This window comes from Macaca nemestrina, chromosome 15, assembly GCF_043159975.1.
Source record: "Macaca nemestrina isolate mMacNem1 chromosome 15, mMacNem.hap1, whole genome shotgun sequence".
NCBI classification, from domain to species: Eukaryota; Metazoa; Chordata; class Mammalia; order Primates; family Cercopithecidae; genus Macaca; species Macaca nemestrina.
In genome coordinates, this window is record NC_092139.1 from 32,096,577 (window position 1) to 32,115,115 (window position 18,539).

Genomic DNA, 18,539 nt, shown 5'->3' on the forward strand with positions numbered 1-18,539 from the left:
ACAGGGAATGTTCTATTCTCCACAGAGAGTGCTCACACTCATGCAAACCTCCATTTTATGTGGGCGTGTGACCACCACCCGGGAGAAAATACCCGGGGGCTCTGGTAGGGTTAAAAAAAACCGCTCCAACACAAGTGCTGGTTCCAGCGCCCAATGGCTCCAATGCAACCCAAACAGCGCACGCATGCTGAGCAGGCACTCGCCCAGGCCAGAGCCAGGTCCCATATTGTCATCTCATCCCCTAATGCTGACAGCCCCACACTGCATTGTATTAGCCTCAGACTCTGTCTTGCAAAGTGCGTTTTATGTCTCAATGGGGCAAAGCAATTGCAAACAATCCATCTTCCTTCACTTGACAGAAGTTACTGCTCTCCCATCCCTGGAAGTAGCTGCCTCACTGCCAGCATGGGCCCAGGACTTGTCCTTCTGCTCCCTCTGCTGGTCACAGCAGCCAACTGCATGCAGAGTCTCTTCTACAAGGGAGACTCCAGACCCAATATATTATTGTAACCCTTGGGAAACTTGAATTCACTCATGGCAAATGGCCCCTGGTCGCTCAATTTGTGGGAAAAACAGAATCTCTGCTTGAGGCTATACATGCACTCTGATGAACAGAATCACAATATGTATTACATATGCAGTTGCAGTCCTCATATAAATGTCATGTTGAAAAACATCACAATATTCACGTGGTAAATAGTGGCATTTGACTTATGTCTGGGAGAGGATTAAGGTACAGTCCTTCCTTCAATCCTGCCTGGCTTGCTGGTGCTGCAACTCCAACTTGCCCAATGACCTTAGGCACCTAACTTAGCCTCTCTCAGGGCTCTGAGGGTGGGACTAATATTTACTTCTAAGAGACCATCACAGGAAAGTTCTGTCTGATTAAAATCTTTGTTGAGGCCAGGCGTGGTGGCTTCCGCCTGTAATCCCAGCACAGGAGGCTGAGGCGGATGGATCATCTGAGGTCAGGAGTTGGAGACCACCCTGGCCAACATGGTGAAACCCAGTCTCTACTAAAAATGTAAATATTAGCAGGGCATGGTGGCGGGTGCCTGTAACCCCAGCTACTCAGGAGGCTGAGGTAGGAGAATTGTTTGAACCTGGGAGGCGGAGGTTGCAATGAGCCAAGATCACACCACTGCACTCCAGCCTGGGCAACGGAGCAAGACTCCATCCCCCCAAAAAAAAAAAAAATCTTTGTTGAAAGAGTGTAAAAATCAAAACAGCCTAGTTATGCCCAACATAGTTCTTCCCCAGATAAATTTAATTACCAAGAAAGATTTTAAATGGCTAATATCAATCATGAAGAGACTCTGAAATAACCAATTCTACTAAAAACCCTTTTCATAACTGACACCAGGTGACCCTAAACCCAACTGCAGGCCACCTAAGGATGCCTTTCTCTCCCCATGGCTAAATGACAAGAGGCCATGGCCATGCCTCTGGTCTCTTCCAGGCTTCTCCACTGAACACTTTCGGGTACCTGCTCACATGGCCACTCCTGGCCCCTCGGAGTCCGCACTGGTGGTTCTGCCCCCAAAAGGTAAATGTAAGAAATAACATAAAATCAACTGCCCATGGATCCAGAACTTTCTAGCACTTTTGTCCCCTGTATAAGTAGACCCATAAGACACTAAAAATCTGCTGTAGCTGGTTAACACAGGAAGTTTTGTCCTTCCTCCCAGACAGTGTGAAGACACAGGCTCGTGCATCTGCAGAAGGCAATCCCAGGCCTTTGTCTTCAAAGGAAGGAAGGAAGGCACAGCCTCAGGCCTGCAAAGCCCCTTGCCCTTCCCCGGACTCACCTCGGAAAACTTGCCATCGCCAAACCACTGGACCCACCGCATGCCAGACATAGCCTGTCGCTTAGAGGTGGCCTTCCAAGACACCACCATGGCAGGCCACCAGGAGAAGCCCTTGATCTTTCCCCACACGAGGTCCCCTATTCCAAACTCCTTCCCATCCTGGAATAAAAGCCACATGAAGAAATCCCAGTGAGGAGAGGCCATCCTGTCCACTCCACTGTCTCTGAGGGCAACAAAAAGCTTGCCATAAAATACAAGATGTAGCCAGACACTGTGGCTCATGCCTGTAATTCTCAGTACTTTGGGAGACCGAGGCGGGAGGATCGCTTGAGGCCAGGAGTTGGAGACTAGCCCAGGCAACATAGCAAGACTCCATTTCCACAAAAGAATTTATAAAGTAACTGGGCTTTGTGGTGCATGCCTGTAGTCCTAGCTACTAAGGAGGCTGAGATAGGAGGATCGCTTGAGGCCAGGAGTTTGAGAGTAGCCTGGGCCCCATAGTGAGATCCCTTCTATACAAGGTAAAATGTAGGAATGGACATAGAAAAAAGGGATCCTAACACATAAATACATACATGTGTAAGTAGTCTTCATGTAGCAATGCTTGAATAAAAGCATAAACAACCTCAATTGGTTAATTAAGCTATGATCCAGACCACTGGATTTATTATACAGACATGAACCTCAGGCAACTGTAGTTCTTAATAGAAGAAAAAGGTATAATATGTACAATATATACAGTATGTACAATCTGATGAACAGAATCACAATATGTATTACGCATGCAGTTGCAGTCCTTATATAAATGTCATGTTGAGAAAAATCACAGTATTCACGTGGTAAATACTGGCATTTGACTTATGTCTGGGAGAGGATTAAGGTAAAGAAAGGACTGTGGTGCATATGGAAGATATTCAGAATTCAAACATGTCAATTATTACAATTACAAAAATTCTAACAACTATTGTCACTCTATGTTACCAACAGTAGCAGGTAACTGGTTTTTCCCCATGTTCAGTCACCCTGGGCAAGAGCCCCTCTCGGCCATACCTGATACTCTGAACTGTCTCCATCTCCACTGTCTGCCTCCACCTGCGGGGACTCCATGCCCTCCTGCTGGCTGTCATGGGCTAGGCGGGCATAGGGGGTACTGCTGCTCTGGGGCATCACACGTGTGTCCTCTGTGTCATCTGTGAGGTCGATGGTAAGGTAAGAGCTGGCAGGGGACGGCCATGGCGTTCCTGCCGATGCTGTTGCCCGCCGTCTCAGGGACTGTGGACAGAAGGACACATAGTTTGGGCCACAGCAAAGGATGTTGGGGACCAACGGCACCCCCATATGCCTCCTAGGCAAAAAGAAAGAGGAAAGACCGAAGTTAAAGAGAACAGAGACTGCTGCAGAAACTTTTCCAGGAACATGTATCCCTTAAGAGGTGGGAGAAGGTCATTATAACTGTCCCAGCGACAGAGACAGAAAGATGACGAAGGCACAAATGATGGGTAATGACGAGGGACTCTTAGAGCCAAGCTCGGAGCAGGTCACTGGCTTCTTTGAGTGTTTACTGTGCATGTGACTATTCTTACAACGAGAGTGAAGTGTTGCCATACCCCCTAGGGTTGCCTCAAGACAGGTGAAGACATTAGGGAGAAGACAGTCCTGGAAGTCAGTGGTTTCTACCTTGTTTCCAAGTTAGAGAAAGAATCAAGTCAACAGGGAAAACTTCCATTCCCAACAGAGGGTCATCTGAGATCAGATCAGGAGAGAAGCCAACAGGCTTACAGGAAGCTTACCCAGGAAAGAAAAGAAAAAGCAAGAACCTGAAAAGCAGTGTGAAAAAAGGACACAGATTATCCACCAGTCACAGACAGTAGTGCAGTAAGTGAGGTCAGTGCATCTGAGATCAGACCAGGAGAGAAGCCAACAGGCTTACGGGAAGCTTACCCAGGAGAGAAAAGAAAAAGCAAGAACCTGAAAAGCAGTGCAAAAAAAGGACACAGATTATCCACCAGCCACAGACAGTAGTGCAGTGAGTGAGGCATATCTCCCAGTTAGAGACTGGGGGCAGGGGTCTGGGCATCTGGGGAACCAACCCTGGTAGCCGGGAACTCCACGGGAGACTCGTCCACATGGTTGCGGCCCTGCCGGCCTCGGGTGGAACGTGGGGAAGGCCTGTGCCTCTCCCGGCTGGAGACACTGTTGTTATTTCGAGTTCGGACCTGGAAGCAAGAGAGGACATGCACTGGGCCTTAGGTGACTGGAGGCTTGGGGTCTGGTGGGGCCAGGAGGATTAGGCCTTGAGGTGGCCAAGGAGACCTGGTAGCCAGCTTCAGGACAACTGGAAATGAAAAGGTGATAAGGAGGGACTCTGGACTGAGTCCAGCCAGAATTCCCCAGTTCTTAGAATAGAGGTGGTAGGGTGGCCAGCTAGGCTGCCTGACAATTCCCAACAGGTCCTGCTCTGCCTGTCACAGCAGACAGACTTGGCCACCTGAAATGGCACCTGCCAATTGGGATTGAAAAATAAAAATCTGGCCAAGCGCAGTGGCTCACGCCTGTAATCCCAGCACTTTGGGAGGCCAAGGCAGGCAGATCACTTGAGGTCAGAAATTGGAGATCATCCTGGATAAAATGGTGAAACCTCATCTCTACTGAAAATACAAAAATTAGCCAGGCGTGGTTGTGAGTGCCTGTAGTCACAGTTACTCAGGAGACTGAGGCAGGAGAATCACTTGGACCAGGGAGGTGGAGGCTGCAGTGAGCTGATATCATATCACTGCACTCCAGCCTGGGTAATAGTGAGACTGCAGCTCAAAAAAAGAAAAAAAAGAAAAAAACAGAAAGAAAGAAAAATTCATGTTCACTCTAAAACTTTTATGTCAAAGAAGCATAAAGCCAATTACTGGGTTCAGGAAGGCACCAGATCATCAAGATGGAAGAGAATTCCTTAGGCACTATGTTCATTGTCAAAAATGGCATGAATTTGGTTGTTGCAGAACCTGTGTTCAAATTCTGCATAGAAGAGTTGATGTTTAACCTCGAGTTAGTTGCTGGAATCTTCTCTCATCTCCACAAAGGGGATGATACAGCCCATATCCTGGGAAGGAAGACTGTAACCCACACCTGGGATGGTAACTGTCAGTCTGGTCTCTAAAGGGTTAGGTGACCATAAGCAATAACTGCCTTCCCATTGCCAGACCTCAAAACTTTGAGCCACAAAATCCACCCACAAAAGTGGTGGACTCCCTAGGTCATTAGCAGCTGAGCTGTCCACCCTGAAAACTCTTATCACTCTTGGGCACCTCCAAGAGTGTTACAAGAAAGAACTTAAAAACCACCTGAAAGAAATGGCACATACTGAAAACCTTCCGGCTGGGCACAGTGGCTCATGCTCGAAATCTCAGCACTTTGGGAGGCCAAGGTGGGTGGATCACCTGAGGTCAAGAGTTCGAGACTAGCCTGGCCAACATGGTGAAACTTCATCTCTACTAAAAATAGAAAAATCAGCCAGGCACGGTGGTAGGTGCCTGTAATCCCAGCTACTTGGGAGACTGAGGCAGGAGAATCGCTTGAACCCAGGAGGCAGAGGTTGCAGTGAGCTAAGATCACGCCATCTCACTCCAGCCTGAGCAACAGAGCGAGACTCTATCTTAAAAAAAAGAAGAAAAAAAAAAAAGAAAAAGAAAAAAGAAAACTTTCCAACAACAGTCCCAGAGCCTTGCCTATATTTTCTAGTTTCTTTTTTTTTTTTTTCCTCAGCTCACTACAAGCTCCGCCTCCCAGTTTCCTGGGACTATACAGGCGCCTGCCACCATGCTCGGCTGATTTTTTATGTTTTTAGTAGAGCCAGGATGGTCTTGATCTTCTGACCTCGTGATCCGCCCGCCTTGGCCTCCCAAAGTGCTGGGATTACAGGCACGCCTGGCTATATTTTCTAGTTTCAAAACATTTGGTTGCCACTTTCTCTCTTAAAAGCTCCCTTAAGGAGATGGAAGATACTTTTGTTATGCTATGTCAACTGGTGGCTACGAGAGTTTGGCTCAGGGTGTGACTACTTACAGCTGGGCTTTCTGACCGAGTCCTGGTTTCCCGGAAGAGCTTTGGCATCACTGGGGTGTCAGAGCCATCCCCATCTTCCCCGTCGCCATCGCCTGTCAAGTCCTGTATAAGGAAACACGATGAACATGAAGAAGGCCCCAGGGTATCAGCAAGTCAAAGAAACAAGGCAACTGCAATATGCAAGACTGACCGCCTGTGTCTCGCAGGGAGACCGGGTCACTTATCACAACACACCGCATATGGGTGCAGACACAGGCCAACCACGAGAGATGCCCCGGAAGCAATGCCATGAAACCTGCACCATGCCATCAAGGCTTCCTCGTGTAGGTCTCACACCTCACACCAAAACCCAACATAAGCCAAACACAAACGCTGAAGCAGTGAGCAGCTAGGTCTGGCTGGAGTGCTAAGCACTTGCCTTCCCTCACCAACTATGTGGCTTTGAGTCCATTTCTCTCATTTTAAAATTGGAATAACAGTACTTCCCTCACAGCACAACAGGGTTACATCAAGATTCAAATAATATGCCAAGTGTGGTGGCTCATACCTATAATCCCAACACTTTGGGAGGCTGGGGCAGACTGAGGTCACCTGAGGTCAGAAGTTTGAGACCAGTCTGGCCAAGATGGTGAAACCCCGTCTCTACTAAGAACACAAAAATTAGGCCGGGCGTGTAATCCCAGCACTTTGGGAGGCCGAGACGGGTGGATCACCTGAGGTCAGGAGTTCAAGACCAGCCTGGCCAATATAGCGAAACCCTGTCTCCACTAAAGATAGAAAAATTAGCAGGGCATGGTGGCGTGTGCCTGTAATTCCAGCTGCTCATACTACTCATACTCAGGAGGCTGAGGCAGGAGAATCGCTTAAACCTGGGAGGTGGAGGTTGCAGCGAGCCAAGATCGTGACATTGCACTCCAGTGAGACTCTGTCTCAAAACAAAACAAAACAAACAAACAAAAAGAAATGTGTGGCCAAGAGATTTCCCTACTGTTACTGGTAACTAGCTATCAGAAACAAAACAGCAGTGCTGAGCCTCTGATCCTGCAGCTGCCCTAACTCCTCCCAGGGCTTGGATTCCTCACCTTCTCAGTCCCCTCAGTAGGTTGGCCACCACTGAGAATGGAAGCTGAGGGTGAGTTTTCATTGCTCAGGACTTTTTTGACTGACACTGGCTCTGAGCAAAACCAACCCAACTGATAAACTCTACTACGAATAATTAGGAAACAGACGGTGTCAGTAAAGGAAGGAACACAAAACATGATGGGAAAGATCCAATCTTGAAAAAGTAAATGAAGTAGAAAGCTTGATAATGTAGCAAGTCTTAAAAGATATAATTGTTTGAAATTCATTAAAATAAGCTTAGACAAGTTTTTTTCCAGCTTGTAAAAAAATTCCTAGAGCCCACATAATCCTGACATCAAAACTACAGATAGATTTAAAGAAATAAAATCGGCCGGGTGCGGTGGCTCACACTTGTAATCCCAGCACTTTGGGAGGTAGGGACAGGTGGATCACTTGAGGCCAGGAGTTCGAGACCAACCTGGTCAACATGGTGAAACCCCGTCTCTACTAAAAATAGAAAAAAATTGGCTGGGTATGGTGGTACACTGCCTGTAGTCCCAGCTACTCAGAAGCCTGAGGCAGGGGAATCCCTTGAGCCTGGGAGGCGGGAGGTTGCAGTGAGCAGAGATCATGCCACTGCACTCCAGCCCGGGCAACAGACTGGAGTGCAACAAAAATAAATGAATAAAAAAAAAATCCTATACCCATTTCATTCATGAATACACGAATAAAATCAACTTCAAAATGCACCATGACCAAGTTGGACTCATTCCAGGAATAAAAAGACAGTTTGCTGGCCAGGCGCGGTGGCTCAAGCCTGTAATCCCAGCACTTTGGGAGGCCGAGACGGGTGGATCACGAGGTCAGGAGATCGAGACCATCCTGACTAACACGGTGAAACCCCGTTTCTACTAAAAAATACAAAAAACTAGCCGGGCGAAGTGGTGGGCGCCTGTAGTCTCAGCTACTTGGGAGGCTGAGGCAGGAGAATGGCGTGAACCCGGGAGGCGGAGCTTGCAGTGAGCTGAGATCCGGCCACTGCACTCCAGCTTGGGCGACAGAGCGAGACTCTGTCTCAAAAAAAAAAAAAAAAAAAAAAAGGACAGTTTGCTATACAGTAGTCTCCCCTTATCCAGGGAGGATACATTCAAGACCCCCCCATGGCTGCCTGACACCTTGGAACATGGAACCCTATATGTGCTGTGTTTTTGTCTATATCTACATACCTAGGATAAAGTTTAATTTATTTATTTATTTAATTTTTTTTTTTTTTTTTTTTTTTTTTGAGACGGAGTCTCGCTCTGCCGCCCAGGCTGGAGTGCAGTGGCCGGATCTCAGCTCACTGCAAGCTCCGCCTCCCGGGTTTACGCCATTCTCCGGCCTCAGCCTCCCGAGTAGCTGGGACTACAGGCACCCGCCACCTCGCCCGGCTAGATTTTTTTGTATTTTTAGTAGAGACGGGGTTTCACTGTGTTAGCCAGGATGGTCTCGATCTCCTGACCTCGTGATCCGCCCGTCTCGGCCTCCCAAAGTGCTGGGATTACAGGCTTGAGCCACCGCGCCCGGCCAAGTTTAATTTATAAATTAGGCACAGATTAACAATAATAAAATAGAGCAATTACAATATACTGTTAATAAAAGCCATATGAATGTGGTTTCTCTCTCGTACTCTATTCAGGGTTTATCTGTCCTTCCACGGTTTATGACCTGGTGTCTTCCCTCCTCTGCACTTTTATGAATGTAGGTTATATCAGACATCATCTTCTGGAGGCGTCTGGTTTCACTGCAGTTTTGGATGGTTTCCTTTCTCAATCAACTTCAACTCTTCTGAAAATGTAGCAGCAGCTTTTTCATTGGCAAATGCAGCCTCCCCAGTCATTTTTATAGTTTTCAGTAGAAACCTATTCTTGAATCTATGTAACCATCCCTTACTTGAAGTAAATGGTTTGGTGTCAGGAGATGCCTTGCTATCTATCAGCTCAATGCTTCCTGGCACAAAGCACTGCTGTCAATCAGAACACATTTCTGTTCATGTCTTCCACCTACAAACTTAATGCCTTTCCCATCTTAGCTACACACTTATCACACAACATGGCTCTAACTTTTGCAGTTTGAGGTGCAACAGTAAAACTAGCATGAATTTATTTTTCCTTCTTCTTCATTTCACGGCTGGAAGATTTGTTCTTACCATGATCTAACAACTTCAGCATATGACGTCTTTCCTTATTGAGAACTTTCACTTTTTCACTGAAAGGAAACACTTCGTGGCTTCTCTTTGGCATAACTGAATTGCCAGCATCATCACTCCTGCACTTTGGGGCCATTATTGAGTAAAACAAGCATTACTTGAACACAAGCACTGTGATACTGCCACTGATCTGATCACGGAGATGGCTACTAGTGACTAACGGGCAGGTGGCACCTAAGCATCATGATGTTGGACAAAGACAGGACTGATCCTGGGCAGGACAGAGCAGGACAGTGCGAGATTCCATCATGCTACCAGAATGGCACTCAATTTAAAATGTATAAATTGCTTATTTCTGGGATTTACCATTTAATATTTTCCATTTAAGACTTTCCGACGGCAGCTGACTGCAAGCAACTGAAATCGTGGAAAGTAAAATGACAAATAAGAGGGGACTACCATATGAGAGATTTCTCAATGTAACTGATAGTCCAGATTGAAAAAACAATGCCAAATATATGCAGAAAGCATCTAGCTCGACAACCCTCCATGCATTTGCAGATGCCAGTTTTTATGGGCCTCAGGTTGCCCATGTGATGAAAGCCAACGACAACGTCACTGAGCCCTGAAAAAGGGAGAGCGGAGACCATACCTGCGTGTAGCTTAGCAGACTGGACACCTCCCTCTTGGAGAGTCGCGAGCTTGATCTTCGGCCTGTAGAGGAAACAGCCAGGAGTCTGTTTTGAGGGGGCAGGCACCAGCCCAGGGAACGGCCTTGCTGATACGGGCTGCTCTCCGTGGCGTGGCCTGGGATCTCCCCTACACTATTGTCAGCCACAGGGGTTTGCTCTCAGTCCCTCAGTATCGTTCATCTTCTCCACTGATTTTATTCCTAAGACAACAGAGCCCTGGGCCAGGCACGTGACAGGACCCAAAACAACACTGAAGTTACCAAGAAGGGGAGCCCTCCGATTCCTTCCAGCAGGGTGCTGCCCATCCAGGGACCACTAACTACATTTCCAGGAACAATTCACTGCCTGCCGTGTCAGCCACTTCTCAAGTGCTCCCATGTCGAGTGTGGCTATTGTGGGGAACAATGCAGAAATAGAACCCTTTCACGCCCGCAGGAAGTTCCATGGGATGGCACAGCTGAGAGGACAATGCAGGGCTTTCCAGCCCAGCTGGGGCGGAATCCCAAGTGAGCTGGCTGGAGCTGCTCAGGGCAGGGTGGAAAGGAAGCACACTCCAGACCTCCCCTCCCAACCCCAGCCCACCTCTGAGTGGGGAGAGGGTCCCACTGCAGAAGAGCTCTCCGAGGGCCCATGCTGTCATGACTGGCGGAGAACAGGGAACCATCAACCCTGTGTCACGCTCAGAGTCCCAGTTGAGATGACAGTCTCAAAGGAGAGGCCAAGGGCTGCGGGCAGGCGTGAAGGGCTCAGCCCTGCATCCCTCCTTGCTGGAGCTCTCTTCCCTCCCAGGGAATTGTGGTGGAGGTTGTCAGAGACTCTCCCCAAAGCCTCCAGTGGTCTGCAGTGACCGCTCAATGTGTCAGCGCCTGACACCACCCCAGTCCCCACTGCCCAGCCACCTCTGATCTCCGGGGTGCGGATGGCCTCCAGGATCGGGGGCGAGTCGGAGGACTGGTCGCTGCAGGCCCCATTGACGAGGATCGAGTCTTCCCTCCCGCCGGCGTCCTCCTCTCCGTTGAGATGCCTGGTGTCTCCCTTCATGCTTTCCTGTGGGAGAAGCCAGAACGGGTGGGGTGGAAGGGAAGCAGGGACACGAGAGGGGCAGTGTTCCCCCAGACGCCCCACCATGGGCTCTATGTTCCCAGGCCAAGGCCCCAGGATGCATTCTTAGGGTGATGCTCTTCCCCAAGCACCCCACCCAGGCTGCCCCCCATAGCCTCCCCCTCACCAAGCTCGGAGGCTCAGGACTTGGTTCCATGTGGACAGGTTGTCCCGAAGGCTCAGACGCCAGCACCCAGGACAGAGGCGGGGGCCAGGGCTGGGGTCTTAGGCTCAGACTGCTCTGTGCAATTAGCCAGCCCCTTCAAACAATGCCATTTAGGACCTGCCTGCCCCGGCCTGTCTGCCGCCAGCCTCTGTCCCCTCTGGCCCTGGCCCCCTCTCCCTGCTCAGCCTCTGCAGGGGCTCAGGAAGCCAGTGCATTATTTTCCCTCCTGACCCCTTTGTTTGCTCTCTCCCTTCCCCTCAATCTCCAGGTCCTCTTCCCACCCACCCCCTCCTCCCCCACAGAACCGCTTCTCTCCTCTCCATGGCAGCACAAGCCCCGCCTCACCCCATCCTCCAGGGCCCATTGGTCTGCCGGCCTGTCGCTCACTCCCTTACTCCCTCACCAGCTGGGGCTCAGAGTCCCAAGTTCCCAAGGAGGGAAGGATGAAGGAGGCACAGGCAGAAAGCCTGGGGGGAGTTAACTGGAGGGGGACTCCCCAGATCCGTTGCAGGTTCACCCTCACCTCTGGGACTCGGCCTCCCCACTGCTGCCCCTCCTGGTCAGGTAAATCAGCTAACACATAGGGCCAGGGCCACACTGATGGGTTGGCAGGGTGTGTGACCTCTGGGCTGGCCCATTGCCTGCAACGTTGTGGGCACACAGATTTTGTTGGATGCAAGAACCTGTATGTATCTCCCTCTAGGGAGACTGGGGAGCTCACCTTCTAGAAAAAGAAAACTGACACACAGACTAGGTTATTCTCCAAGGTCATATAGCCCATCTAAGAGGTGGGGCCAGGATAGAGAACAAGTAAAAAACTCCAGTGCACAAATGCCATCTGAAACCGAGTTTTCCAAGTCACTTGCCTTTGCTGTTTGTTCCATCTTTGGTTGGCAAAAATATTACAAAAGCCTAGGGACAATATGAGACCTCCAGGCCCCCATCCCTGAGCCACAAACAGCTCCAGGACACTCACACCACACCCTTGTGTCCTGGAACCGTGCCTGGGAAAAGCTTCCCCAAAAAGCTGCTGCCCATATGCACGGGGTCTCCCAGCCTCTGGGCTCCATCGTGGAGACATACCAGCGCCTGCCAGACAACCCGTGCTAGCCTCGCAGTTTATCTTCTATCCATCCATCCATCCATCCATCCATCCATCCATCCATCTTAGAGACAGGGTCTCACTCAGTCACCCAGGCTGGAGTGCAGTGGTGTGATCACGGCTCCCTGCAGGCTAGAACTCCCAGGGCTTGAGTGATCCTCCAGCTGGGCCCACAGGTGTGTGCCACCATGTGCGGCTAATTTTCTGTAGAAACAGAGCCTGGCTACATTGCCCAGGCTGGCCTCAAACTCCTGGCCTCATGGGATCCTCCTACCTCGGCATCTCAAACCAGGGTACCTTCTAGAAGCCACACCTTGTATTGCTGGCTCCGAGCTGCACTGGCGCCACTGGCACTGCCCACCAGGGGGCGCCGTGGAGCCCAGTCTGATGTGCCCAGTGGCGGCAGAGGTGCAATTTGTGGTGGGTGCACCTGCCCATTGCATGGGGCAACTGGACCTCCGCTGCTACTCCCCATGTGGCCCAGAAGCCACACAGGCTACAGTACCATCACCTGAGAGCTGGTCGGAATAACTGTTGGAACTGGGAGCTGCTGAAGAAATCTCAGGCACTAAGCTAGATGTCCTGAAGCAGGATTTTCTTTTTTTTTTTTTTTGAGACGGAGTCTCCCTGTCGCCAGGCTGGAGTGCAGTGGTGCAATCTCGGCTCACTGCAACCTCTGTTGAGAGTTCAAGCGATTCTCCTGCCTCAGCCTCCTGAGTAGCTGGGATTACAGGCATGAGCCACCACACCCAGCTAATTTTTGTATTTTTAGTAGAGACGGGGTTTCACCATGTTGGCCAGGATGGTCTCGATCTCTTGTCCTCGCGATCTGCCCACCTCAGCCTCCCAAAGTGCTGGGATTACGGGCATGAGCCACTGCGCCCAGCCTGAAGCAGGATTTTCACAAGACATTTTAACACACACAAGTCATGCCTGGGTGATTAATATGCATATTAAAGCAGCATTGTTCAGATTATAAACATGTGTGCTGAAACACAGCACATAGGCTTTCTGTGTCTCACATGATCCAGGATGTGTGCCAGCACATGTCAAGGAATTTCCCCCAACCCCCAAGGACAGGGGATATGCCTGAGTCAGACCAATCAGCTGCTTCTCAGCCCTTTTTCTCCCAAGCCCTGACCCGGAAGAACAGGCTGGCTGACCTATGGCCAGTTCCTACGAGATGAAGCGACCAGAATCCCAGGGAAGCTGCTGGAGTATCCTTTCAGAATAATCATTACTTTCAAGCATTTCACCTCAGGCCAAACCAGCCAACTAAGTAACCTAGTGGGCCTGGCATAGAGTAGGAGGTGGGGCTCCCTGGTGTACCTGGTGTCTCCAGGAGGGTCCACCACCCCAAAGTGCTCTGGGGGGAAGACACACAGGGTTTGTTTGTGGCCAGGAGCTGGTGGCAAACCAGAGGCCTGGACTAAAGGATGTGACCTCCTTCGCCTTCATCCAGGACCCAGGGTTCTAATGTGTGCTGGGTTTCACAGGCAACATTGAAACCCAGTCCTCAGACAGCCCCTAACTGGGTCAACAAGAAGCCAGACAGGAGTCTCACCTCCTAGACAGACCCAGGTTGACAATGATTAACCACCCTGGGACTTCCCCCAGGGCCTCAGCAGTGCCAACTAGTCACCAGCCTACCCGACGTGTGGGCAGCACGCCTTCTAAAACCCGTATCTCAACATTCAGGAAAAGTCTCAAGCCCCTAGAACAAGACCTGTGGGTACTGGAGAGAGAGTCCAGGAAGAAAACCCACAATAAATGGCACCAGCTACCTGGGTGCCCCCCAGGAGCAAGCTGAGCACTTAAATACACTTTCTTCTCGTTGCATAATTCAATGTGATTTCATTTAAAATTCCTTCTGTTTTTATCACGACCCTACGTTTGTAGTGAAATTAACTACCCTCATTGCCTTATAGCCACAGCTGTGTAGACAGCATACACCAACTTCAGAACCTGCACCCGTGACTAAAAGATGCCCAGCTCAGCCGGGCACGGTGGCTCAAGCCTGTAATCCCAGCACTTTGGGAAGCCGAGACAGGCGGATCACGAGGTCAGGAGATCGAGACCATCCTGGCTAACACGGTGAAACCCTGTCTCTACTAAAAAATACAAAAAACTAGCCAGGCGAGGTGGCGGGCGCCTGTAGTCCCAGCTACTCGGGAGGCTGAGGCAGGAGAATGGCGTAAACCCGGGAGGCCAAGCTTGCAGTGAGCTGAGATCTGGCCACTGCACTCCAGCCCTCCAGCCCCGGCAACAGACTCCGTCTCAAAAAAAAAAAAAAAAAAAAAAAAAAAAAAGATGCCCAGCTCAGTTCCTCCCCCACCCCGTGTTAGTCTACACGCAGGCCAAGACAATCTAGCCTTGAGGCATGTGCTGCTGTGTTCTCTTAGCCTGGAAGCCCTCCCGACTCCCTACACCTCCTGCTTCCTTTCTCAGACCTCAACACCCACAGCTCAAAATCCAGGAATAAAAGCTTCTCTCCCAGGCCTTTCCTCCCACATACATAAATACATAAGAATCCCCCCTAATAATAAGGTCATCTTTTTTTCAGTGCTTACTATTTGTCAGGCACTGTTTTGGCTTTACCCATCTTAACTCATTTAATCTTTAAATGTGGTGAGTACTGTTATTCCTGTTTTGCAGACGGAGAAACCCGAGACAAAGACTGACATACTACCTCCTTGATCAATATACAGGGAAGGTAAATAACATACAAATTTAACTACATGTTCTTAGAATCAGGACAAGAGAAATTAAATTAGCATCAGGTGTGTACTGGTGGATACGAATCTCTCCCACCTCTTTCTATGTATCTCACTGACTTCATGATTCAAGGCTGGCATTTCCAGATAACATGGCCCCCATCACAAGCCAACTGCTTTATCTAACATGACCTATCCAGAGTGGCGGACATGCTGGATTTAGAACTGCGCCATCCCACTCTGCCACTGTAACATCAAGTAGCTAACAGTTCCCAGGGCCCTACTCACTATAGGCTGAACACTGTCTCTACCACCATGGATTTTTATTTCTTTTCTTTTTTAAGATCAAGTCTCACTCTGTCACCTGGGCTGGAGTGCAGTGGGGTGATCTCAGCTCACTGCAACCTCCACCTCCCCGGTTCAAGCAATTCTCCCGCCTCAGCCTCCTGAGTAGCTGGGATTACAGGCTTGCACCACTATGCCTGGCTAATTTTTGTATTTTCAGTAGAGACGGGGTTTCGCCATGTTGGCCAGGCTGGTCTCAAACTCCTGACCTCAGGTGATCCACCCGCCTTACCCTGGGATTACAGGTGTAAGCTGCCGCACCGAGCCTGTCTGCCACCTCTTTTAACCCCCACCCCATCCTGGGGCAGGTCTTATTATCCCCCTGCCTTCAACAGGCTCGGATGAGTTAAGTCACACAGAGAAGAGGCAGTGCCAAATCTCATGCCCAGGCAGTCCAAGGCACGTGCCTGGAACTGTCATAACCGAGACAGACAAGAATTACAGAAGTTAGGAACAATGCATCACCCATTCCAGGGATGAAGGGAGCTTCGTGGCTGGGACATGATACACCAGCTGAGAGTTTCCCTTCACAGGAGGTGGCTGCCTAACCTTGTGATGAGAGGTGAACTCTGACCCTTTCCCAGAGGCTGGGGTCCAGCGTGTGATTCGGGGTGGGCAGCAGCACTGGGTGGGCCCACCCACAAGGTTCTCCCCCAGGGGCCTTCCTCATTAGTGCAGCAGGGTGCCTGTGCCCCGACTGAACCAGGTCAGATGTACTCAAATGCAATGTGGCAGACAGAGGGGTAGGTGGCACCCCCAATTAGACTCAAGAGGAGGCTCAGGGACTCGCCCCAACCCAGCAATAATGCTGAGAACTGATGTCACTCATTTCCTCCAGGCTGACACCAGCAGCAGAGCTGTTTCACAGCACTTCGTAAATGTTAATTGCATTAATTAAACCTCACAATGCAGGAAGGGGGGTCACTTTGGTATCTGCCCCAACCCCGGGGTGCAGTAAAAAATTAAAAACTAAAATCCTTCATTCAGTGGAGAGTATCAATTTAAAGAAAAAATAAATAAAAATTCCACCTCCACAGCCTATGTTAGAGAAATCTAGGGCCAGGTGTGGTAGCTCAAGCCTGTAATCCCAGCACTTTGGGAGGCTGAGGCGGGTGGATCACCTGAGGTCAGGAGTTCAACACCAGCCTGGCCAACATGGTGAAATCCCATCTCTACTAAAAATAAAAAAATTAGGCCGGGCGCGGTGGCTCATGCTTGTAATCCCAGCACTTTGGGAGGCCGAGGCAGGCAGATCACGAGGTCAGGAAACCGAGACCACGATGAAAACCTGTCTCTACTAAAAATATAAAAAATTAGCCGGGCGTGATGGCGGGCACCTGTAGTCCCAGCTACTTGGAGAGGCTGAGGCAGGAGAATGGCCTGTAATCCCAGCACTTTGGGAGGCCGAGGCGGGCAGATCACTTGAGGCCAGGAGTTCAAGACCAGCCTGATTAACATGGTGAAACCCCGTCTCTACTAAAAACACACACAAAAAATTAGCTGGGCGTGGTGGCAGGCGCGTGTAATCCCAGCTACTCAGGAGGCTGGGCAGAAGAATCACTTGAACCCGGGAGGTGGAGATTGCAGTGAGCAGGTTGCAGTGACGTTGAGATCGTGCCACTATACTCCAGCCTGGGCAACAAGGGGGAGACTCCATTTCAAAAAAGAAAAGAAAAAAGCAAAGAAAACAAAAAAGACAAGACAAGACATGGGAGACCCCAAAAAGACGGGAGGATGGGAAGCAGCAAGGGTTGAAAAACCACCTATCAGGTACAACGTTCAGTATTTGGGTAATGGATATACCAGAAGCCCAGTCCCCACCAGTAAGTAATATACCCATGCAACAAACAAGCACATGTACTCCTTGAATCTAAAAAAGAAAAAAAAAGGCCGGGTGCAGTGGCTCAGGCCCGTAATCCCAGCACTTTGGGAGGCCAAGGTGGGCGGATCACAGGGTCAGGAGATTGAGACCATCCCTGCTAACACAGTGAAACCCCATCTCTACTAAAAATACAAAAAATTGGCCGGGCGCGGTGGCTCAAGCCTGTAATCCCAGCACTTTGGGAGGCCGAGACGGGCAGATCATGAGGTCAGGAGATCGAGACCATCCTGGCTAACACGGTGAAACCCTGTCTCTACTAAAAATACATAAAAAACTAGCCGGGCGAGGTGGCGGGAAAAAAAAAAAAAAATACAAAAAATTAGCTGGGTGTGGTGGCACACACCTGTAGTCCCAGCTACTCGGGAGGCTGAGGCAGGAGAATGGCGTGAACCCAGGAGGCAGAGCTTGCAGTAAGCGAGATCATGCCACTGCACTCCAGCCTGAGTGACACAGCGAGACTCCATCTCAAAAAAAAAAAAAAGAAAAAAAAGACACCATAAAACAATGCAGTAAGTAGGCTGTAAAAGTTAAGCCGAGGGAGGGACACCACACCTAGGTGAAGTAGAGAGGGGGAAGGATCCAGGCAGCAGGGACAGCACATCCAAAGGAAAGGGGGCCAGACACAGGCTGTCCACACCGGTGGCAGCAGAACACATGACAGAACACAAGGTCCCAGTACTGTGTTTTTGTCTGATAAGGAACTTACCCTAAATTCCAGAAAACATCAGATTTACAGGAAAGCAGTAAAAAAAAAAAACGCTGTTGGGCACAGTGGCTCATGCCTGTAATCCCACCACTTTAGAAGGTCGAGGCTTCAGCTTGGGCTCAGGAGTTGAACGCCAGCCTGGGCAACACAGCAAGACCTCTTCTCTATTAAAATATTTTTTTAAATTAGCTGAATGTGTTGGCATGCCCCTGTCGTCCTAGCTACTGGCCTGTAGTCCCAGGTCTTCAGAAGGTGATGGGGAACGATCACCTAAGCCTCGGAGGTTGAGGGTGCGGTAAGCTATCGTCACGCCATGCACTCTAGGCCCTGTTCTCAAAAAAAAAAAAAAAACCCAATATTTTTCTCAAACCCCAGTTTTATAATCTGTGAAATAAAGTAACCCACCTGATTCACTGGGAAGTTGGTACCAAGGACACCTACATAGATGACACCTGAAGTCACTTATTCTCAGGTGCCATCTTGCTGCCCACCCCAGCACCACCCCACAAGGCCAATCAAGAAGTATCCACCCCATCACCCTCCACAATTCGGGATGCATTTGGGGAATTGCTCAATGCCTCTAGGTCATGAGTACATGTACCATTGTCATCCTACAGTAGAAGCTGGGCCCTTGGCAGAGTAAGCAGAATTATCAGAAGAGTGTGTACATACAAAAAAATTAACCAGGCGTAGTGGCACACACCTATAGTCCCAGTT

General features: G+C 49.7%; 1 protein-coding gene across 7 annotated transcripts in view; it reads right to left on the bottom strand.

The window, feature by feature from the left end:
- The window catches only part of LOC105496193 (DNA methyltransferase 3 beta), a 48,880-nt gene that overhangs the window by 18,994 nt on the left and 11,347 nt on the right, over window positions 1-18,539 (bottom strand). For 4 of the 7 annotated variants that reach the window (XM_011766367.2, XM_011766372.2, XM_071079511.1 and 1 more), the window contains exons 2-7: window positions 10,706-10,853; window positions 9,767-9,828; window positions 5,865-5,966; window positions 3,899-4,024; window positions 2,859-3,080; window positions 1,809-1,967 (exon numbers count right to left, since the gene is read on the bottom strand). In XM_011766367.2, the coding sequence (XP_011764669.2) occupies window positions 1,809-1,967; window positions 2,859-3,080; window positions 3,899-4,024; window positions 5,865-5,966; window positions 9,767-9,828; window positions 10,706-10,847 (813 nt within the window). In that variant the 5' untranslated portion in view covers window positions 10,848-10,853. The remainder of the gene's footprint in view (window positions 1-1,808; window positions 1,968-2,858; window positions 3,081-3,898; window positions 4,025-5,864; window positions 5,967-9,766; window positions 9,829-10,705; window positions 10,854-18,539) is intronic. The other 3 variants (XM_011766376.2, XM_011766370.3, XM_071079512.1) reach the window with 1 other exon arrangement.